At 42.6% G+C, this 24322-nt stretch overlaps 1 protein-coding gene across 15 annotated transcripts in view; it reads right to left on the bottom strand.

The window, feature by feature from the left end:
• The window catches only part of RALGPS1 (Ral GEF with PH domain and SH3 binding motif 1), a 540676-nt gene that overhangs the window by 371746 nt on the left and 144608 nt on the right, over window positions 1–24322 (bottom strand). For all 15 annotated transcript variants that reach the window (XM_073640264.1, XM_073640270.1, XM_073640276.1 and 12 more), the window contains 3 exons: window positions 13789–13872; window positions 7975–8064; window positions 5431–5523 (listed from right to left, as the gene is read on the bottom strand). In XM_073640264.1, the coding sequence (XP_073496365.1) occupies window positions 5431–5523; window positions 7975–8064; window positions 13789–13872 (267 nt within the window). The remainder of the gene's footprint in view (window positions 1–5430; window positions 5524–7974; window positions 8065–13788; window positions 13873–24322) is intronic.

Raw genomic sequence — 24322 nt, forward strand, 5'->3', positions numbered from 1 at the left:
GCAATTATCAAGACACCCTCAATAAAGGAGTGGTTCTGCAGGTGGGGACCACAGACCACATCTCAGTACCAATGCTTTCTGGCTGATGCTTTGGTCACTTTGGAATGTTGGTTGTGCTTTCACACTCGTGGCAGCATGAGACGGACTCTACAACCCACAGAAGTTGCTCAGGTAGTGCAGCTCATCCAGGTTGGCACATCAATGCGAGCTGTGGCAAGAAGGTTTGCTGTGTCTGTCAGCGTAGTGTCCAGAGGCTGGAGGCGCTACCAGGACACAGGCCAGTACACCAGGAGACGTGGAGGGGGCCGTAGGAGAGCAACAACCAAGCAGCAGGACCGCTACCTATGCCTTTGTGCAAGGAGGAACAGGAGGAGCACTGCCAGAGCCCTGCAAAATGACCTCCAGAAGGCCACAAATGTGCATGTGTCTGCACAAACGGTTAGAAACCGACACCATGAGGGTGGTATGAGGGCCCGACGTCCACAGATGGGGGTTGTGCTCACAGCCCAACACTGTGCAGGACGCTTTGTATTTGCCACAGAACACCAGGATTGGCAAAGTCGCCACTGGCGCCCTGTGGTCTTCACAGATAAAAGCAGGTTCACACTGAGCACATGTGTCAGACGTGACAAAGTCTGGAGATGCCGTGGAGAGCGATCTGCTGCCTGCAACATCCTTCAGCATGACCGGTTTGGCAGTGGGTCAGTAATGGTGTGGGGTGGCATTTCTTTGGAGGGCCGCACAGCAGTCCATGTGCTCGCCAGAGGTAGCCTGACTGCCATTAAGTACCGAGATGAGATCCTCAGACCCCTTGTGAGACCATATGCTGGTGCAGTTGGCCCTTAGTTCCTCCTAATGCAGGACAAAGCAAGACCTCATGTGGCTGGAGTGTGTCAGCAGTTCCTGCAAGATGAAGGCATTGAAGCTATGGACTGGCCCGCCCGTTCCCCAGACCTGAATCCGATTGAGCACATCTGGGACATCATGTCTTGCTCCATCCACCAATGTCAAGTTGCACCACAGACTGTTCAGGAGTTGGCGGATGCTTTAGTCCAGGTATGGGAGGAGATCACACAGGAGACCATCCGCAACCTCATCAGGAGCATGCCCAGGCGTTGTAGGGAGGTCATACAGGCACGTGGAGGCCACACACAATACTGAGCCTCATTTTGACTTGTTTTAAGGACATTACATCAAAGTTAGATCAGCCTGTAGTGTGTTTTTCCACTTTTATTTTGGGGGTGACTCCAAATCCAGGCCTCCATTGGTTAATAAATTTGATTTCCATTGATGATTTTTGTGTGATTTTGTTGTCAGCACATTCAACTTTGTACAGAACAAAGTATTCAAATGAGAATATTTCATTCATTCAGATCTAGGATGTGTTATTTGAGCGTTCCCTTTATTTTTTTGAGCAGTGTATATACCTCCCACCGAGGACAGCTTGTCATTGACCCTGGGCAGCATGGCACACATGACCCAATACATGCTGCTGTGCCTGCGCAACAACCGCAGAGTTGCCTGGATTTTTACCACTGCTGATTACTGGGTGGCCACCCTGCTGAGTCACCGCAATAAGGAGAACGTACCATCCTTACTTCCTTCACTGGAACAGGATCGGAAAATTCGTGAATGCAAGCACACGCTGGTAGACGAACTGCTGAAGGCATTCCCACCTGACAGCGGGGGCTCAGTGTAAGCACAAGGCAGAGGCAGAGGAGGAAGTCGCCAACACAGCTAGGGCACTGGCACCTCCTCGGAAGGGAGGGTTAGCATGGCAGAAATGTGGAAAACCTTCCTGAGCACGCCACAACATCCAGCACCACCATCTGATACAGTCTGTAGTAGCGGAAGGCCGCTTTTCAACAACATGGTGGAAGAGCACGTGTCCACACGTCTCCACATACTGAGTGATAGGTCTGCCCCATGTAACTTGTGGGTTTCCAAATTGGACACATAGCCTGAGCTTTCCCTTTATGTCTTTGAGGTGCTGCCCTGTCCTGTGGCAAGTGTACTGTCGGACCATGTTTAGCACACCTGGGGATGTGATCACAGAAAGGTGCATCCGCCTGTCCACAGTCAATGTGGGCAAGCTCACATTCACAAAAATGAACCAGGCGTGAATCCCACAGGACTTGTCCATACCTTAGGCTGACTACAGAAGGAGACCAGCTGCATCCAGCAGTTGTTATACTCCATTGCAGTATGTTTGTTTTATTTGTTTGTTCTATTAAAAAAAAAACAACACAAAAACAGTGTTGGATACCTCCTCCGCCTCTTCCACCTACACCGCCATGTCCACCTGCACCTGAACCTCTGCCTCCTGGTTCTAGATTGTTATTTTTTTTTTTATTATATGTTAAGATATTTCCCTAAAAAAAAAAAAAGCGTTGGCTACCTCCCCTCCCCTGCCTCTTCACCGTCACGTCCACCTCCTCCTCCTCCACTTGGTACTCCGCCTCCTGGTTCAAGCTTATTATTTTTTATTATGCTATGTTATTTTAAGTCATTTTTCTATCCACATTTGTTTGTAGGGCAATTGTCTTGCTCGTACCCCTATTTTGCTTCCTTTTTCAGCCCCCTAGCCCTTACTATGACCATTTTACAGCACCAAAGTTTGGGTCCCCATTGACTTCTATTGGGTTTGGGGTCAAGTTCTAATGCCCAAACCGAACTTTCGACTACAGTTCAGCCGAACCCAATGAACTCGAACATCCACGGGTCTGCTCATCCCTAGTGATAAATCTATGGACATTGGGGGCCCCACCTCTGTTGCCAAGACTGATTACTGTGGATAGGTAATGTAATGTAATGTATAATGGAGTTCAAAGGTTCACATTTTCTTTCATCTTGAAGAAAAGAGAAGACAAAAAAAGGAATGCATTTTCATCGTTATCAGCTTATTATGAAATGTTGCAAAGTAACACAGGGAAACAATTAGCAATTCTCGATCAATCATTAAGCATTTTCCAGAATCCAACGTGCGTATTATCTGGACTTCAGTAACAAAGATTTACATTATCCAGGACCCAAGCCAAGACTATAGCCTGGAAGCTGACTAACTATATATAGACAGGCATGATATCGCCTGTGAAAGGTTGGTAAAGGAAAATGCTTCCACAGATGAACGGGTATAAAATTTATCACTTTTACAAAGTAGCTAAAAACAGAAACTTGCATTGTACCATTCCTCAATTGTTCCTCCTGGAAATGAATGAATAAACTAAACAGCTGGATGTTTTTATTCCCATTATCACAGAGGAATGTATGGCTCTTCTGGGGTAGTGCTGTTCAGATCCCATTCACCTCAATGACAGCTGAGCTGCAGTAACAGAGTGTGGCCACTACACAGGGTGCGGAGCTGTGGTGTACTGGCACCAAACACTGTGTACTTTCATCCGCTGTGGGTGCCGGCTGTTAGTCCCCAATCGATCTGACATTGCGGACCTATCCCAAGAAGTCCTGGACAACTCCTTTAAGAAACCCACCATGTTTGAAATGTTTGAAGCATTGAATATCCGCTTCTTTATGTTACTGTAATGTCGGTCTATAAAATTCTCAACTTCCAGTTTTTTAGACAGATAAAGGAGAGTTTCCATGAAGAGCTCATTCTTTTAGGTTCATCTGCGTTTTGCAATCGCAGCAATCTTACCACAAAGCGTTTCACATGACAGACATGGCCCAGAGCATATACAAGGAAAGAGAACATGATTTTTGGGGTATCGGTGTTTAAATATGAAGCCAGTGAATAGTCAGGATTCTTAGAAATCACTTACCATGCTCAGTTTCTGAACATATGTTTTTGGGATACATTTCCATTAAAAAAAAAAACTAATCAAACTTTCAGACTAAACAAAAGCGTGCACTAGTCTCGTGGTTGCTGCTCGATCTTCGTTTTATGAGTTTAATATCCTATCAGCATGGAAAATGTGGAGTACATGTCATTCACACCCGGCACTGCCTACAATACAGATCATGTATAGAAGCAGATTCATCTCTTCACAGCTTTTATTATGCTTGGAGACATTCTCAGCAGTTAATGCAAACGTGTCTTTTTATTAAAGTTATGGCATAATGCTAGGATATGCAATCACTTTGTGATCGACAGCCGGGACCCCCACCAATCTTGAGAACAAAAGTTATAAATACAACAACCCCTACAGCGAGGGGTAAAAAAAAAAAAAAAGAGAGAAAAAAACATGCTATTCATGTGAAGTCATATGCTATGTTCACTTAGAGAGATTTCCCAAGGCTGGCCTCTCCATGAGGCAGTCTTAAAAATGTGAATACCTCTTAAAAATTTGCTATATCTTGGGAAGCTCTAAAGAGGGAAATTGAAATCTACGACTAATATTGAACTGCAGGTTAATTCAGAGGTAAAAGTTTAGGATTTTTGCACAACTATGCAGAAAAATTGTGAAGTATTTATGGCACAAAGGTGGCATAAAAGCTAATAATAATCTACCCTCAATGTTTTTGCCTATGTCCAACATATGTGACAGGAGAAAATCCCGAACATAGGCCCTCATTTACCCAACAGAGAATGACTTTTTGGCATCCATTATGCTTTGGTATATCTTTTCGCAACTGTATTAGGAAGGCACAGTTGACAAGGGGTTATTAAAAAAAAAAAAACAACTATTTTATTGCTATACCATGATATGCAGTGGATCCGCCATTTCATCAGATGTATATATTTGGTAATACTCCAGATGTCGGGGTCAGACCTAAGGCTAAGATGTGATAAAAGCTGCAAAAAAAATTACTTCAGCCAAATCCGATATGCTAAGACCACAAGCCCTGCATTTACTATAACATAGTGTATCAGTTTTTGTCTGGAGTGCCCCATTAAAATAAATATTCCTCTCTTATTAAAAGAAAGCAACAGACTGATACTACTTGTGCCACTTTGATATTAATAGTGCATACTTGTTGAGAAAGTGGTAGCCAATCACCAGCGACCGCAGAAATAGTGACAGATCCAGTTTTCACAAAAATTGCAGCATTTGCCTTATGATTATTTTATACTCTCTTGATTAAGCTTCTTACATCTGATCATATAGTATGTTTTTTTCCTTTTTTTCTTACCCATTCCTGTTATTGTTTTGCACTTTTTTATTGTTTCCAATAGTTGGTGAATGTTAAGACTTTTTCAACAACTGCAGAAATCATTTCGCTAGAATAAGGCTCCATAGACTGTAAATGAATGAGCCACGTGTACACCGATCACGCATCTATTCGGGGAACTCTGAGGTAGAGCTTTTACGCTAAAGCAATATTTGCCATGTATTCATTTCACGTTCAAAGGCTGAGTTTCATTAGAGCGAGACCTAAGGAAGTGAGATCTGACAGATTCTTTACAGCTGAGAAATCCCACCGGACACAGAGTAACAGAAGAGAAATGCTACAGCGGGTATGGGAGTCACTTACAGCCCAGGTCTTCGTCAGTCTGAAGATGGGTGCACTCTGCAGCGCTGACACTACTGACATGAGAGAGTGGAGGTTATTCAGATCCAAAAGTTTCTGGGGAGAAAACACAAGAATGATTAAATATAATCAAATTATTGCACTATATTTTAGCAATATCAAAAGACTTTTTTATCTTTAATTCCAAGAATAAGAATTAGGGTAGTTCCAAAAAATCATGAGAAATTCTGGATCAAAATCTGAGATTCCAATCAGGTAGGACACAATAATACAACCTCCTACTTGTATTACACTGAAAAGGGACTACAAAATGCTAGATTATTGGGATTTTCTGTACTAAAGGGCTCTTTACAGCTTATAAATTGATTGCACATTGCTATAATATGCCATGACTTTATTACCCGTGGCGGTCTGACCTTTGGGATCCTGATGATCCAGTGAATTAATGTTATTGGGGGCTGATTTAGCACCTTATCCCCCTTCAGCAAAGCATTAATCAAACTATGGCTGTAGTCCCTTCTTTCTCAGGATTAATGGATATCTCTTAGCCAAATATCATCATTTTTGAATACTGAAATATCACTTTAATATGTAAAGGATCTGCACAACTTTGCACAGATATTTTATAATGTCCAATGCATTAAAAAAAACAAAAAAAAACTTTCTGATTAGTATTAATGTCCCACTGATTTGTGTATACAGCTCAATGAAGACCTATATTTTTCATGGCTATACTACCTTCTATCTGTTTTTGCTTCTTGCTAACCTATCAAATATATGTGAGCATGAAGCAGGGAACAGATTGGGAGTATGACTGCAGGATTTGCTTGTAGTCTGTAACCATACATAGATCTGAATAAAGAACCATGAGACTATCACTAGCATTATAGTGGCTCCTCTGTCTCCGAGCCTGCTGAGGGGCGGTGTGCTCCTGAGGATTGACCGTTCAGTTCGATGGCAGGGTTGTGGCGAGCGGAAGCAGATTTCCCGTTCACCATCAGAGGATCAGAGACACAAACAGGACAGATCTAGCTATCGGCTGGTATAAAGCTTGTACAGAAAAGAGCTTGCCTAAGGGACTGGCCACCGCTGATAGTCTGCAGGGGTGGCCAGTAACCTAGGAACTGAGCAGTAAGCTATAAATTAAAAAATCCCTTAGTTCTTCATACCTAAATAACAAAGCTGCTTGTTTTTACAAGCACTTAGTAATTTTACACATTTACTGTATGATGGAGAGACAACCCCATTTAATGGGAAGGTTAGAAAAGACAGAGATCCTGTTGGTAGCCAAAAATGAAATTTTATTTCCTCATGCTAGTTTCCATACATAAAAAAAGGCCTTCTTTAGGGGGAAAAAATGTTAAAATGGAAAGAAGATTAACATGTATTTGTCAGTATACTGAAGCGAGACTGAATAGTCATAAAACCAATGATTTATAGAAACAAATAAGTCCCTGTCAGAACAATTTACTTTTTGCAGCTTCTGTGTTTATATTCGTGTCAGTGGACTCGTGAAACTGCTACCGATCAGCATAAATTCTGTAATGAGCTTTGATTCGCAATTATTCATGTGGCCAATCTAAGGCTGGAATAAAGCGCCGGCTGTTTAGACGGGGTCCTGTGTGATTTATAGCTCATATTTGTGCAATGAATGATAGATTTTTACCAAATGTGGGTTCTTAAGGTAATGAGGGGCGGCCTGCAATCTCTGCTCTTTTAACAGCACTTCTAAAAGAAAGCAATCCAATTTTTATTATTTTACATTTCTTGATTAAGGTACTTTCTTAAAACGATTGACAACCCCCATTAATTACTGCATAATGGATTATTCAAGCAAGAACTGTGCTAATGGTTTGGGTGGCTTCCTAAAGACAGGTACCACCTCTATAGACAGACGCCTGTCAATTGACACACTGGTAAGAAGGAAAAACTGAAAAGTGACTAAGAAATGTCTGCAATATTTTACTATTCAGGGTTTGCATATACAATTTAATTTCTACTGGAATAATTTTCTTTCCTTGTTTTTAGGCCCTAAAAGTCAGCTTCATCGGTTGTTATTAAGACGGGTCATAGACTAGATTGGGTAATCCCGACCATTAGGTGCGGCATTAAAGCAAATTTCTTGTACATGAATTATAGATTCCCCTATTATTATATTCAGATTGATGGCATCTTGCATATCTACCAACATGTGCTTATGTTTTACTTGATTTATGCATACATTTCCATACGACATGTTTCCATAGTGGATTAATGGAAATTACCTTGAAGAATTCCAATAAAACGAAATACCAAAACACAGATGTTGTGCTGCAGCGTATAGGTCATAATGCAGAACAAATGAATCTAACGTAAGGCCATCGCTTATTAACCCCTTAAAGCCTCATGAGTCTCTCCTTAATTCACCAAATTATCTTCTTTGCTTAGTCATCTGTGATTAAACAAAAGCTCGGTGATGACCAATATGGCTGCCAATAGAGCTCCCAAAATGGTCACCGTGTGGCGAGAAAAGCAAATAAAAACATAAGATACCATATAAACCCTCACCTTGGCTATCTTGATAAAATGGCTCAAAATTTCTGCTCTAATTTTTAGAGTCTGTGTTGTTAGGATTTCTCGGACAACCCAGAAGCTGACCTAAAATGAAACAAGAAAAAAGATTGGGGCAAAGCAGTGTATGAATTGTATGTTATACTTGCTGTTGGGGGCCAGCTGGTCCGGTCACAATGGGGTCCCAAATTCCCCTGTGTGAATGAAGTGGTAGTGAGAATGTGTGACCACCTCTGCTATAGTCGCACATGCTCAGTACTGCTACATTCACATGGGATTATTTTGATGGCCAGATTCCCAGAGATCAAACATTTACCATCCTTAAAATGTTGTTCATTGCATAACCCCTTAAAAAAATCTGAAAAATGGCGGTTCCTCTTTGTTTTCCATAAATCTGCATTTGAACCAATGTGTACGGTTACCCAAAGTAATTGCTGACAGACATTACAAAGAAATTAAGAAAAATGATGAAAACTATTTCTTGCAAAACATTACAAAATTTATTAGCATTTCATCTTGTTTTTTTTTCCAGCTCCCTGTCCACTGTACATAAAGCAGACGTCGTTTCTCATTAATAGTGAGACTTCATTTCTTCCAGGCTATGTAGAAATGAGGTAAGACATGATAAGCAGCCAACCACAGATTAACGTGTACAGTCTCTGCCGCCTACGTCAATTATTTTGTGGCCGGGGAGGCCTGCTTTGGGTCTCTCTTATATTGTATAACAATGATCGGCCGCTGACCTTTGTGTTGTGCGGGCGGCTACTTTCCAAAATCTAATTTCTAGGATTTACATGTCACAAAATGAATAATGTTTGATTTTTGTTCCAGTGAAGAATATTAAATACATTTGTAAAAACATATTTCACGGCTGTCTGCTACAACTCCCAGCATGTTCTGTGAAGGTGCAGATCTGCAACAACTACAGAGGTAACTAATCTATTCATTACTATCATCTTTATTACCTTCACTTTTTACTTTTTCAGTTTGTATTTACTGTGCAGCTAACAACAAAAAGTAGCAACCTGGAAACCATCAACAAGCAGGCTATCCTAAGGAGATGGATTTTAGGTACTGTTTACTGCCATGCGAATATAAACAGAGCCTACATTTGCCCATACCCTTTAGATAGCTGACAGCTGTTGATGATTTTCAGCCAACCTGATTGATGATGGTTTCCGTGTTTATGCGGCCTAATTTTCCACCATTTTTTTCTTTAATGCAGGTAATTGGGGCTTTTTGTTTTTGTCATTGGATCTCATTAAAGATATTGCACAGTTTGCCTTCTACAGCCCCTGTGTTACACTGTCAATTGCTGGCTGCAGAACGAGTTAACTGAGAATCCGTCAGTGAGCTTGGTATGATGGTCTGATTGGGAGTTTGTAACTCTTATCTGTCTTTTACTGCGCTCCTCTCAGCTGATTTATGACCACAGACCACATCAAAGTTAAATGTGCAGGGAAACAAAGATTCTGTAAAAGCCAAACAGTGCAACATTCTTAATAAAATCCAATTGCAAAAATGAATTTAAGCCACAAATACATACACTTAAGTAAACCGTCCAACCCCAGAGGTGGACATCCCGTAAAACCTAATGTTTCCTGAATAAAAAACATAATGGACTCCATTATAATACAATAAAATCCGTCAGGATTCATTAGGATCCATCAAACCAAATAGCAATAAAACAATCCATGAACAGCAGCTTGCAGCCAATTTCCAGATAGCTATACACTGGTCAGTTCTACTACTCAAAACTGAAAGCTGGTCATCACTACCACCCTCTTGTTGGGCTATAGTTACTTCACCTACACGTCTACATCTCCTGTAGTACCATCACTGCCAAGTTCTCTATCTATAGTGAGGAAACATGTTGAATATACCACTATATGGGCAACTACAGCCTCACATATCATGGTCCACATACATTAAAAAAAAAAATTACACATGGCCTTCTGTGATTCAATGCCAATTGAGTGGCACCCGAGTGCTGTCTGTTTTTTTTTTTTTTTGGAGTTTGGTCCGCTAATCAGATCAAAGTAGTCTCCATTTGTTTTTTATTTATTTTTTTATATGGACCATTGATCTGCAAAAAAAAACAAAAAAACTGATAGCTATCTAGGCACGTAGAATACATTTTTTTTTCTCTGACTAGGTGATCGGAGAAGCATTGGAATACACAATACAAGGATGGTGAAAATGGACCAAATACAGATGAAAATCCGATTCAGCACATAATGAAAACTGAGCTTGTTTTTTTTTTTCATCCAAAAAATCTGATGCGTTGTTAATCTAATTTTTTTGTGTTTTCAGAAAAAGATAGCAGGGCTTAGAAAACGCGTAGTTGTAGTCACATTGGCTGGCAACTTGCAGCCCTTATGAAAATTTAATTTCACCATCTACTACACCTATACATATTGGTGCTGAGACAACTTATACTATCTGAAAAGCTCAGCAAGGCCTAAAACAAGTTCACTGATTGTCCTGCAGTTTGTTTCTACATGACCATATAAAATAAAAAAAATTAAGAGGGCAGGGGATGTATGATGATTCCAAGTAGATTTTTCCATTAAGTGAAAAGGCAGCAAGAGAGAGAAATTATATCCATTTGAAAGTGACTTAATTAAGTTAATCCATCCACCCCGCTGCCAGATTTCTTGATTGGACTCAGCATTTGCAAGTAAGAATTTAAAAAAAAAAGTATGTTAAATATTGCCTAATTTTCATCAGCAGATAGTTAGGGATAGTAAAAGTTACTGATGCAGACATGCGTGGTCAGTGGTTCTTGGAGACTGAAATCCTAGAGAACCAAGCTTATTACCCTGATGTAAATTGGGAGGGAAACAACAAAATCTCCCCATAGGATAGAACACCCCATTTTGGCCTCCACTGCTGATGGAATAAATGTATAGGGTTGCTTCATCAATAAGTTGAAAGCATGTGGCTAATTAGTTGGCATTTTTCCTGCAGCGGCCGCTATAGAGGGGGATGTAGTATTACATGCCAGCATTCAAATGAATAGTCACCCATGTAGTACACTGATGCTGTGTTAGGCCGGGATTCCATGAATCAGTTGTGTTCGGTTGGTTGGTTTATGCCGGAGCTAGCACAACATGCAAAAGTTGTGCTCTTTAACCGGCTCAGAAAACGCTGCACGTTGCTCTAAACTGGTGACAGATCCGGATCAGAAAATGCAACAGATCTGCTGGATGATTGGGAATAATCCTAAAGAAAACTATGAAATCAGTTTCCCTCTGGTGTTTATGTACCAAGCTGCAGGGAAGAAGCAAAGGATGACCTGATAAATGGATAAAAGGCCTTAGCAGCTTTCCATTCAGGCTTATGGTGCTCAGCGTGAGAAGCCCTAACAGAGACATGTGGTAAGGGAATGTTGAGATGCGACAACCATTTGAAGGTAGAAATGCTGTTTATTACTTTGCAAAAAGTAGCAAACAATTATCAAGTATACATATTAAAACGTTCTAAAAATCGCTTTACATTTATGAAATAGGAACAACGAGACTGTAGGAAAATAGCCGGCAACCTCGAGTAATTCAAGCCATCGGGTCTATAAGAATACAATGTAGTATTAAAAAGGTTTGGGGCGTCTAGTCGCTACTGCCCAACATAACATCCGCAGCTATTTTGGAAATAAATGACCTCACGCCATATGAAGAGCGATCAAAGAATATGCAGACACACAGTTTTTGGAAATGGAGTTTCCTTAAAGCATGAAGTGGGGATGATTTCATAGATGATAAACAGATCTCCATTTAAGATGTGCGACACATTTCTAGCACAACCTTCCAGTAATGTGAAAAGTGCATTCCTGCTTCCATCCTTAAAATGGAAAATGTGTAAGTTACTTCTGTATTTAGCCGTATCACATAGCAACCAAAATGGTCTCGATTGTAAAGAAAAGCCTGTACTTTGTACACTGCAGATGTCCGATGTCCCGCTGTCAGCACTAGATATAACACATAGGATGGTGTACACAAGGAAAACGGTTCTTGCTGCTTTAGAAGATTTTGGAGGACCCAAGTCTCGCTACAAACTATTCTTTAAAGGGGTTATCCACCCTTGGTGAAATCTACAATAAGAGATGTAGCTTGCCAAATCCTAAGGAAGCGTAATACACACACTGCTAGGATTCTACGCCACTTGCCGATTTCAGCGGTCATCATGTGACCACACGTATACAATTTGCATAATTGCGGTCACATGCTGACTAGAGTCTCAGTCCTGACTTGTAATGTTCTCTTCAGAGACTCTAGTCAGCACATTACCACATACCACAACTACGTAAATCACATACTTGGGGGTCACGTGACAATCGCTGGAACTGGTAAGCAGAGCCGAATCCTAAACAGTGTGTGCATTACACACCATTAGAATTCGGCAAGCTTTAGCGCTTGCCGAAGATTTCACCAGGGGTGGAAAAACCCTTTAAAGAGGTTTCTCCCACAATCAAAAGTTATAGGAAATAAATACTGATCACTGGGGGTTTGACAACTCAGGCCCCCAGTGATCCTGAGAATGGGGCTCTGCAGTGCCTTGCCTGAATGGAGTGAAGGTGGAGCATGCACATGTCCAGTCCATTCATTGTCTATGGGACTGTTGCAAATAGCCGGCCCCATAGCTTGACCTTACTGGGGTTTCAGAGGACAGACCCGCCTCGCCCCCAGCAATCAGTAAGTTATTCTCTATCCCATGGATAGAGTATGACTTTTAAGTGTTTAAAAATCCTTTTTGAGGTCACTAGCTCTGCATTCTTTACCTTTCATTCACTGAAAAGAAGAACAACCAAGAACAAGGATTTGGGCACTCCCTTTTTTTGGGTTTGGAACCTCTACTGTTCTGTCACTTCCGCTCCGTGTGTCTGTGAGGTGCATGAAAGAGACTGACCTCCTAACTCTTTTTTCAATAGCTAGACTGGCCCAATCTTCGGCATGTGTAATGCATACATAGAGAAAGGGGCTCGCTTAGGTATTAAAATGAGTCAGCTAAGCCCCTTCATACACATGACTGACATAAGGAGGGGGGATCTTTTTCCTATGTTGAAACCTGGAGTGGAGCCGCCAGGATGAGAGACTGGAGCTGATACTTTGACATTAAGGGTCTGTGCCCACGATGCTTTTTTCAAGCGTTTTTGCTGCGTAATTTTCGCAGAGTAAACGCTTGTAAAACGCTTGGTAATCCTTCCCCCATGGTCCCGAATGTCAATCCGCACTTTCAATGCCCATGATGCGGAATTTTCCGCAGCGTTTTTGATGTGCGGAAAATTCCGCAGCATGTCCATTATTTGTGCGCTTACGTATGCGGAATTGCCTTCTCAATGCATTAGAAAACGCAAGGCAATTCCGCATGTGCAAAACACTTCATAAACTCGCGAAAAATGCGTGTCAAATTCCGCACGCGTTTTTCAGGGCAAGGACATGCAGAAATGAAGCGGAAATTTTCCGCTTCATTTCTGCATCGTGGGCACATAGCCTTAGACAGATTCCATAATTGACACATAATAGGTAAGTTTCATCCATTTTCATGTTAAACACATTAAAACATTTTTTTCTACTCTGTCTTTAAGGCTTAAGTACATTTTAATCTTAGAATAAAAAAATAGTTTCACAATTGAATGTGTTAAAAAAAATGTCCCTGAGCTTATAAATGTGCCTCTACTATATCCTTCATACAATTGTACTGCTATACTGGTGAAATAGATAGGGCGCTCGCTGGGGCAGGGATGTATTGTCCAGTAAATTGGTGGCAATCATTACAACAATTATTAATCTTCTAATGTCCCCCATTCTATACCTGGTTAAAGCGTCTTGTAAAGGCGACAACATTTGGCGCTAGGCTGTGTTTTTCCTTCTTGTTCCAGCCGCAGCTGGCCAGCTCCTGAAAAACAGAACAGAAGTTTGGTCATCGAACTTTAAAATTTATAGGAATAAAAAAAGAAATTACAAAAAAAAAAACAACTGAATTTCAGTTTCCGAGTTTCTTCTTGATGTGACAGACTCCTGACCACACCGAGTTTACTGACATGTTACCAACAAAATAAAATTACAAATAAGTCATTTAATAACGCAACATTGAGAGTTGATAATAAAAATGTTACAAATCATATTCATTCATGTGTCATGGAAAATCTATCAGTAGGTGTGTTACACTACACCCAGCATTTTGTATACACAGTTCATTTACTATGGTAGTTTTTTTTTTGTTGCAGTATAGTAGTGAGCCCCTGACAAAGCACTTAGTGTCAAAACGTGTGTCCGGTGTCCTGGTGTTCACTCGCTGTATCTGGTGGTGTATACTTTTACTTTTTAAAGTGGTGTCCCAAAAGGGTTGTCTATATGCTATATAATGTTGGCCTTTCTTGCACTACATTGCAATACATGTAGTATATGGCTTTTTGATATTGTATCTGTATTAGCCTGCCAGGTCCTTTGTGCTATTTGGCATTTTTTGTACCATTAAACTTAATCCATATAACCAAGTAGATACCAAGTGACCCACTTTCTGTATTCCATTGCATTTCAAACTCATGGACATATTTTGAAAAGTCTTAAAGGGGTTTTCGGTTTTGTTTTGTTCGTTTTTTTAAACACACAGTGAGATGCCATGTTGATAAAAGAAGCAATATTCAGCCTACGGATCTGCTCCTCACTCCAGTGGTCTCCGCCAAGTGATGAGTTACGACTGCCAGTTACGCGACCACTGATTGGCTCAGATGTCTGGAGACTGGTGGACTGGATGTCATCGCTTCCAGTCCAGCTGATACTTTCAGAGTGGGCAGTGCTGGAGCAAAGAGCAGGTTCCTGGGGCGAGTGCTTTTTTTCTTCATTTATCAGCACGACTCCTCACTTTCCATTTTTTTTAAAAATCTCTCAAAAAATCCCTTAATAAAACATAAATGGGAATGATTTACCAAGTTAAGTATCCAGAATTCTGCAGCAAAAGTGGTCTTTCATGGTGTGTGCACCATATCTATTATATATTTTAGACACTTTCTGCATCTTCCCAGCAAGGGGAAGGTGTAGGTGCCATACACTAATGTACAGACTGTCCTGAAAGGAGGGTTGTCATAATGTGCCATCCTGTGCACCCAAAGAAATGCCAAAATTTTGGTGCAAATTTCCAACACAAAGTAAGCCAAATAATATATGGTGTAAACATCGACCTATCACACAGCATGAAATGCTATGCCAAACCTGGCACGTTTAAGACTGTCTAGTCTAAGTTTGAACTGTAAAAGAGTTGATATAGCATTGATAAATGTGCACTAGCATGCTTTAGTTAACTCGGCCTTGTTTTTCTTTTGTTCTTTTTTGAGCGTTCATAATAGTTGGACACTGTGACGGAAAATGTTTACCAATAGAGGAAGAAGTTGTTTGCAAGTAATTGATCTATGTACAACTATGAGGTCTTAAGACAGTAGAAAGTTGCTATGGAACCAGGCGGTATGTGATTTGCCAACTAGATTCTCACCCGCCTGTTCTGGAAATTGAAGAGAATCTTGATAGTCAAGTTTTGAAGATCAACATTTACATAGAGTGACTGCAGAAATTTACATCAAGTCTGGAAAACCCCTCTAAAGAACTCTGCTAACAAATAGTGATTTTTCAATTCAGAGAATAATTTCAAAGATTTATATAAAATTCATTTCATTTTCTTTTCTAATTCCAGTGTTTACTTTTTCTATAATTTTTAATTAGTAATTTCTGCTTCCTTAATGACAGCTGTAACGCATTTTTACGGCAGCTGTTAAGGGTATTTATGCCTCAGCGCCGCTTTTTCACGGCGCTGAGGCATAAGTGTATAGCACTGCCCGGCAGAAGCGATTCCCGCAGGTATCAGCTGTATATGACAGCTGACAACCTGCAGTATCGGCCCCGGCCGGTTTCAATGCCAATCGGGGCCAATTAACCCTGTGACAGAGTCACTGGTATGGTATATGAGGGGAGGTATGTTTCGCACAGGTTGCTAGCCTGTGTGAACTGAAACCAATGGATTTTCTGCCAGCATGTTATATGCTGGTGGGTTAACTCACTTAAAGGGTGGGGCTGAGCAACGTTTAAATGTTCTGTCCTGTTTTTTTTTTCTTTGAGTTGTGTTTGGAGAGGCAAGGTCTCCAGACTGGACCGTCATAGCTCAGTAGGGAGATGAAGGCTGGACATAACCTGTGTGTGCGACCCGTACACACATATATGGACTGTGCTATAGTTTATCTTTTGTTTTTGTGGTTTAGCCAAGTAAGGCTCTATTTATTTTGCTGGTGTGCAGAACTTTATGCTGCTAATAAAGCCTGCAAAGAAAACCCGGGTTCCTGAGTCTACGTCCGGAAGTGGCCGAGCGAGTCGTCCTACTACAGTTGGTGCGAGAGTGCGTGCAAGATTACAGGAACACGTGTACCTGCCACAGAGACCAGTGGATGTCCTGGGTAAAGGCCGCCAGCCAGCCAGAGAAGTCTGGCAGCATGGAGGAGCTCGTTAAGCACCTGGCCCAAAGCCAGCAGAGCATGAAGCAAATGCACTTGCAGACCCAGCAGAGCATGCAGCAGCAGCAATGGGAGCAGCTACGGGAGCAACGGGAGCAGCAGCAGGAGACAAACTCCTGATACAGCAAATCCAGCAGCAGCAACGACAGATGGAGCTCCTAGCAGCGGAGATCCGTGGCAGGACATCCGCTCCACCCCCAGATCCAGGTGAGGATGCACACGTCAGGAAAATGGTAAGGAGAACCTTACAGAAGATGACCCCGGGGGATGACGTTGAGGCGTTCCTGACTATTTTTGAAAGGGTGGCGGAACGGGAGAGATTACCTCAGGAGCAGTGGGCGGAGGTTCTGGAACCATATTTGACCGGGGAGCCGCAGAAGGCCTATTATGATCTGACTTTACAAGACGCAAAGGAGTACGCAAAATTAAAAACCGAGATATTGGCACGCTCAGGAGTGACTGTCTGTCAAAACGCAAAGGGTCCACCACCAAACCTCCACGCTCACAGATGTTTGACTTGCTACATCTAGTCCAGAAGTGGCTGCAGCCAGAGTCTTCCACTCCTGCCCAGATGGTTGAGCGTGTGGTGATGGACAGGTTCATGCATTCCCTACCCAGGCCGGTGCAGACCTGGGTTGCCCAGGACGACCCTCGGAATGCAGACGATCTTGTTGGCCTGGTAGAGACGTTCCAAGTGGTCAAAAAATCCCTAGGGAAACCCGACATAATCACCTCCCCCTACTGGAGTGCCCAAAAGGGGGCGGGTTCACCACGGAAGGGGTTCAGAGCCACAACTGGGGGGCGTCCCACTTCCACTGAAGGTGAAGCAAGGACTGTTGTTAAGGATGTGATCTGTTGGCGGTGTCGCAATCCGGGACACATAGCTGCCCAGTGTCATACGTCTGCTGAGCCAATGGACTGCAGCCTAGGCAGACGATGTTCATATTATGCTTACCCAGCCCGCAGTGTGGACTGTCAACCCAGCGAGGGCCCGCAGGCGTGTGCCATATCCATTAACGGAGTGATGGTCCTGGGGCTGTTGGACTCTGGGAGTCAGGTAACCTTAATCAGTGCCACCCTTCCCCACCAGCTGATCCCTGCCAAATCTGTGGGCGTCCGCTGCATACATGGGGACACCAAGAACTACCTGGTGGCCAGAGTGACAGTCGGAACAGATTGTGGCGACCAACCCCACGAGGTTGGGGTAGTCAGGGACCGGATACATCCCGTCATATTGGGGCGCAATTTTCCCTTGTTCTGGGACTTGTGGGGGAAGGGATCCAGACCGAGTCCCGTGGAAAAATGCCAGGACCCTAGAGAAATACCCTGGTCGACATCGGAAGTGGATGAGTTCCCACTATGTGTCCTTGTCGGCGACCAGGATGAGACTGTATCTGAGGTGGTCGACCTCCCTGAATTAGAGGTGCCTGGAGAGAACTTTGGGTCAGCTCAGGTTCGGGACTTGACCTTGAAAGGGGCGTGGGATAATGTTACTGTTTGTAATGGTGTTGCTCAAGAGCCGGGGGTGGACACCAGGTAACCACACTTTGCAGTTCAGGGGGAGCTATTATACCGGGTAACCAAACTAAAAAGTGAAGAGGTAGTGGAACAGCTGTTAGTTCCAGGTTCATACCGTCAGAGGATATTAAACATGGCACACTCACATATTCTGGGGGGACACCTAGGGGTTGAGAAAACACAGGAGAGAATAATAAGGAGGTTTTATTGGCCAGGATGTTATCGGGAAATCTTAAACTATTGTAGGTCCTGCTCCACCTGCCAGATAACCGCGCCCACCTCCCACTTCCATAGTCCCTTAGTTCCACTACCTGTCATAGAGGTTCGCCTTTGAGAGGATTGCCATGGACCTCGTGGGTCCCTTAGTTAAATCGGCCCGGGGCCACCAATACATTCTGGTGGTCATGGATTATGCGACCTGGTACCCCGAAGCGGTACTCCTAAGGAACTCGTCCAGTAAAAGTATAGCCCGAGAGCTAGTTCATATTTTTGCTCGGACAGGTCTGCCAAAAGAGATTTTGACAGACCAAGGAACCCCCTTCATGAGCAAGGTGATGAAGGAGCTAGGAGCTATGCAGAGTCCTTCAGATTGTCCAGATACGGACCTCAGTTTATCATCCACAGATGGACGGCTTAGTGGAACACTTCAATAAGACCTTAAAGGCGATGCTCAGGAAGGTCATTGAAAAAGATGGGCGAGACTGGGACTGCTACCATTTCTGCTTTTCTCTGTCAGAGAAGTTCCTCAAGCCTCCACTGGCTTCTCTCCATTTGAGCTCCTGTATGGACAACATCCAAGAGGTCTCCTAGACATCGCCAAGGAAACTTGGGAAGCCGAGGTCACGCCCCACCGGAGCATAATCGAACATGTCGCCCAGTTACAGGAGAGAATGGCGAAGGTGATGTTCATCGTGAAGGAACATCTCCTCCAGGCGCAGGAAGCCCAGGCGAGGGTGTATAACCGGCCGGCAAGACAGACAGTTCCAACCTGTGGATTGCGTCCTGGTTATTATTCCCACCGTTGAAAGTAAGTTTCGGGCCAAGTGGCAAGGCCCATATGAGGTGGTGGAGAAGCTCGGTGAAGTGAACTACAGAGTCCACCAGCCTGGCTGAAGAAAGCCACACCAGGTGTACCATGTAAACCTGCTCAAGCCGTGGCGAGATCGGGAACCCGTGGGAACTCCTTGCCTGGGAGCCACTCCCGAAGGACAGGTGGAAGATGTCACGATAGCAGAGACCCTTTCGCCAGTCCAGAAGCAACAGTGTTGAGAACTGCTCCAGCAGAATCGGGACCTGTTCTCAGAGTTGCCGGGGCATAAGCAGGTGGTAGAGCATGATGGGCTAACAGAGCCACATATACGGGTGAACCTGAAGCCATACAGGATTCCTGAAGCACGCCGGGTGGTGATCTCGGCCGAGGTGAAGAGGATGTTAGACCTCGGTGTAATAGAGGAGTCAAAGAGTGGATGGTCAAGCCCCATCGTCCTCGTGCCAAAACCCAATGGAGAGTGGAGGTTTTGTAACGATTACCATCCGCTGAATGAGGTGTCCAAGTGTGACGCGTACCCGATGCCCCGCGTCGATGAACTCATCGAGAGGCTTGGACCGGCGAGGTACATCACCACTCTGGACCTGACGAAGGGCTACTGGCAGATCCCCATGTCTCAGACGGCCAAGGAGAAGACGGCTTTCTCAACACCTGATGGGTGCTTCCAATACACTCGGATGCCGTTCGGAATACAGGGGGCCCCAGACACCTTCCAGAGAGCTATGGATCGGATCCTAGTCCCACATAAGAAGTATGCCGCAGCCGACATTGTAGTCTTTAGCCCAGACTGGGAAAGTCATCTACCTAAACTACAGGCCGTTCTGGATGCTCTAAGGAAAGCGGGATTTACAATAAATCCAAAAAAATGCGCCGTTGGAAAAGAGGAGGCCAAGTACTTGGGCTATGTCGTCAGGAGAGGCAAAATAAAGCCGCAAGTTAATAAAGTGGAGGCAATCCAGACCTGGCCGAAACCGCTCTCCAAGAAGCAAGTGAGATCATTCCTGGGAATGGTAGGATATTACCGGCGGTTTATCCCAAATTTTGCCATGATGGCGGCGCCACTGACGGATCTCCTAAAAGGCACCAGATCAACCATGGTGAAGTGGACGGAGGAAACAGAGTCTGCGTTTCAACTGTTGAAGTCAGCACTGTGTAAACAGCCGGTCCTGGTCGCACCAGACTTCAAGAAAGAGTTTGTGGTTCAGACAGACACTTCAGAGGTTGGTCTAGGAGCCATACTCTCTCAAGAGATAAATGGAGAAGAACATCCCATTCTCTGAGCCGGAAGCTTACGTCCTGCGAGAAAAACTACGCAATAGTAGAAAAAGAGTGTCTAGCCATAAAATGGGCTGTAGATACACTAAGATACTACCTACTAGGCCGGAAGTTTAAGTTGGTATCAGACCATGCCCCATTGAGATGGTTGAGGGAAAAGAGGGGTAAAAATGGCAGGGTAACTAGATGGTTCCTAGCTCTTCAGGACTTGAACTTTCACGTAGAGCATAGGCCCGGGAAGTTACACGGGAACGCTAATGCCCTTTCTAGAATTCCCTGTCTGGTATCGGAAGGTGCCCAAACCCCCGGCTTTGGGCAGAGGGGGGGGAATATGTGACAGAGTCACTGTTATGGTATATGAGGGGAGGTATGTGTCGCACAGGTTGCTAGCCTGTGTGAACTGAAACCAATGGATTTTCTGCCAGCATGTTATATGCTGGTGGGTTAGCTCACTTAAAGGGTGGGGCTGAGCAACGTTTAAATGTTCTGTCCTGTTTTTTTTTCTTTGAGTTGTGTTTGGAGAGGCAAGGTCTCCAGACTGGACAGTCATAGCTCAGGAGGGAGATGAAGGTTGGACATAACCTGTGTGTGCGACCCGTACACACATATATGGACTGTGCTATAGTTTATCTTTTGTTTTTGTGGTTTAGCCAAGTAAGGCTGTATTTATTTTGCTGCAGTGCAGAACTTTATGCTGCTAATAAAGCCTGCAAAGAAAACCCGGGTTCCTGAGTCTACGTCCGGAAGTGGCCGAGCGAGTCGTCCTACCACAACCCCTTAAATACCACTGTAAATCATGAAAGCGCTATTTAAGTGGTTACAAGGGGGTCGCAAGACCTCCCTTAGTAGCCATCGGACCCCCGCGATGAGAATCGCAGGTCCCGATGGTTACCATGGTACCCTGAGATAATGTGATGATGTGATGATCCCAGGGTACGATGGCCTGTGAGATCCAGCAATAAGCTGGGTCTCACAGGCAGAGTCAGTGACTCACTGACAGGTCACATACACTGCAATACAGGAGTACTGCAGTGTATGAGGTCAGCAATGAAAGTGAAAATTACACATGTCCAGCAGTGGGACATAGAGAAAAAGTAAAAAAAAGTTAAATAAAATAAAAAAAACACACAAAAAAGTTCACGCAAATCACCAAAATCCATTTCGCCACTCAAATGCAGCATTTGTGATAAAACAAAAATAAATGAAAATACGTACACATAATTGGCATCGCCGTGTCCAGAACAACCCGCTCTTGGGGTTAAAACGACATTTTTGTGAAAAAAATTACAATTTTCAATATGACGACCTAATGTTATCAAATTCTGTGTACTACCCGTGGATTCAAAATGCTCACTATACCCCTGGATAAAATCCTTGAGGGGTGTAGTTTCCAAAATGGGGTAACTTGTCAGGGTTTTCCCACTGTTTAGGCACATCAGGGGCTCTCCAAACGCGACATGACACCCGCAGACCATTCCATCAAAGTCTGCGTTCCAAATGTCACTCCTTCCTTTCCAAGCCCCCTACATATGGGGGTATGTCCGTACTCAGGAGCAATTGCACAACAAATTTTGCGGGTACATTTTCTCCTGTTAGCCTTGTGAAAATAAAAAAATTGGGGCTAAAAGTACATTTTTGTGGAAAAAAAATTTGATTTCTTAAATATGCTCTATGTTATAAACTTCTGTGAAGCACCTGGAGGTTCAAGGTGCTCACCACACATCTAGATAAGTTCCCCGAGGGGTCTAGTTTCCAAAATGGGGTTACTTGTGGGGGTTTACCACTGTTTAGGCACATCAGGAGCTCTCCAAATGCAACATGGTGTCCGCTCTCGATTCCAGCCAATTTTGGGTTCAAAAAGTCAAATGGTGCTCCTTCCCCTCCGAGCTCTGAAGTGCACCCAAACAGTGGTTTTCCCCCACATATGGAGTATCGGCATGCTCAGGATAAATTGCACAACAAATTTTGTGATCTATTTTCTCGTTACCCTTGTGAAAATTAAAAAATTGGGTCTGAAGTAAACATTTTGAGAAAAAAAGTTAAATGTTAATTTTTTCCTTCCACGCTGCTTCAGTTCCTGTGAAGCACGTGAAGGGTTAATAAACTTCTTGAATGTGGTTTTGAGCAGCTTGAGGGGTGAAGTTTTTAGAATGGTGTCACTTTTGGGTATTTTCTATCATATAGACCCCTCAAATGTGATGTGGTCCCTAAAAAAATGGTTTTGTAAATTTTGTTAGAAAAATGAGAAATCGCTGGTCAACTTTTAACCCTTATAACTTCCTAACAAAAAAAAAAAAAGTTTAAAAAATTGTGCTGATGTAAAGTAGACATGTGGGAAATGTTATTTATTAACTATTTTGTGTGACATATCTCTCTGATTTAAGTGCATAAGAATTCAAAGTTTGAAAATTGCAAAATTTTCAACATTTTTGCCAAATTTCTGTTTTTTTCACAAGTAAACGCAAGTGATATCGAAGAAATTTTATCACTACCATGAAGTACAATATATCACGAAAAAAACAATCTCAGAATCAGTGGGATCCATTGAAGCGTTCCAGAGTAATTACCTCAAAGTGACAGTGGTCAGAATTGTAAAATTTGGCTTGATCATTAAGGACATATTTGGCTTCGTCCTTAAAGGGTTAAAATTAATTGAAATATTCTATTCTAACATTTTATAAACTTTTTATTAATTTTTTTTTTTTTTCTCTAATTTGAAGTTATTATTTTTAATATTTTTGTTTGGTCTTCTCTGTCTCCTTAAAATGTATATATTTAAATATTATCTATTTTTTGGAATTTTCTATATAAATACACATATATACGCACACACACGTGTGTGTGTGTGTGTGTGTGTGTGTGTGTGTGTGTGTGTGTGTACACTTTAAAAATATATATATAATTTTCTCATTTCAAAGTTTATTTTTTTTACATTTCTGTTTGGCTTTTCGGTCTCCATAAAATGCAGTAGTTTAGATATTATCTATTTTTAAATATTCATTATAAACAAAAATTCCAGCTTGCTCTTTATTTCTAAAGGTTATCTTCTGATTATTCTGACACAAGCGTCAAGATTAGCACTTATTAAGGTAATATCACTACTGGTGCAGTCCATATTCAACATCATTATGTTATGTTTGGTCAGCGACCAATAACACTGGATCTTCCATGCTGTTAATGACCAGAGCAGAGTCTAGCAATGAAATCCCTTTTTCTTAGAAAAAAAAAAGAAAAGCTCATTGGAATTTCCATTATGGCAGGGCCTCCTGAGTAAACAGCACAAGGGATTCCTCGTATTTTAGCCAAGAAACGTTAAAGAAAATGTAACGATTGTTTGACAAACTCTTTATTGATCTTTCTGTCTGGAATTATCTACGAGGAAACACTGCAGACCTTGAAGGGAACATATCCTGATCTTTTCAATGACATGAAGCTGTGAGCTCGTCAACAGTCTATTAGCAATTACCTGACAATAAAATTCTTCTATCAAAAAAAGATGTCACCACTTTTGCTTTACTTCCTTCTTTGAATCCAATTAAAGCATTCACTAGGACTGGGCAGTATTTTGGAAGAACCAACCATGCTGCTACCATGTGTATAAAGGCTCTTTTATGACTACCTGATCAAACATCAAGCAACACATTTATTTAAGGGGAACCGGTCATCACAATTTAGTATGTTAAAATAAAGGTATGGCCATAATGGCGCTAATATACTGATTTAATACATACCTGCAGGGGAAAATGTCAGCATCCTGGTTCTTGTTAAATTCAAATTAGAAGTTTTGGTACAATATACTTTTCGTGCATTGGGCAGAGACTGTGGGGCAGGACTGTGGGCAGGGTTTTCAGCTCTGCTGCGTCCTCTCTGTGTTTGTACGAGCCTCCTTTTTTAAAGTTTGCATTAGCACCACCCTTGCCACAGGTAGCGATTGATTCATGTACTGGTGGTCTTCATCAAAATGATGGCGCACGCACAGATTGAGATACAATGGTCTTCAGTAAAAT

Source organism: Phyllobates terribilis, unplaced genomic scaffold (genome assembly GCF_046119375.1).
Source record: "Phyllobates terribilis strain yellow unplaced genomic scaffold, ASM4611937v1 Scaffold_7__3_contigs__length_470593459, whole genome shotgun sequence".
Lineage (NCBI taxonomy): Eukaryota > Metazoa > Chordata > Amphibia > Anura > Dendrobatidae > Phyllobates > Phyllobates terribilis.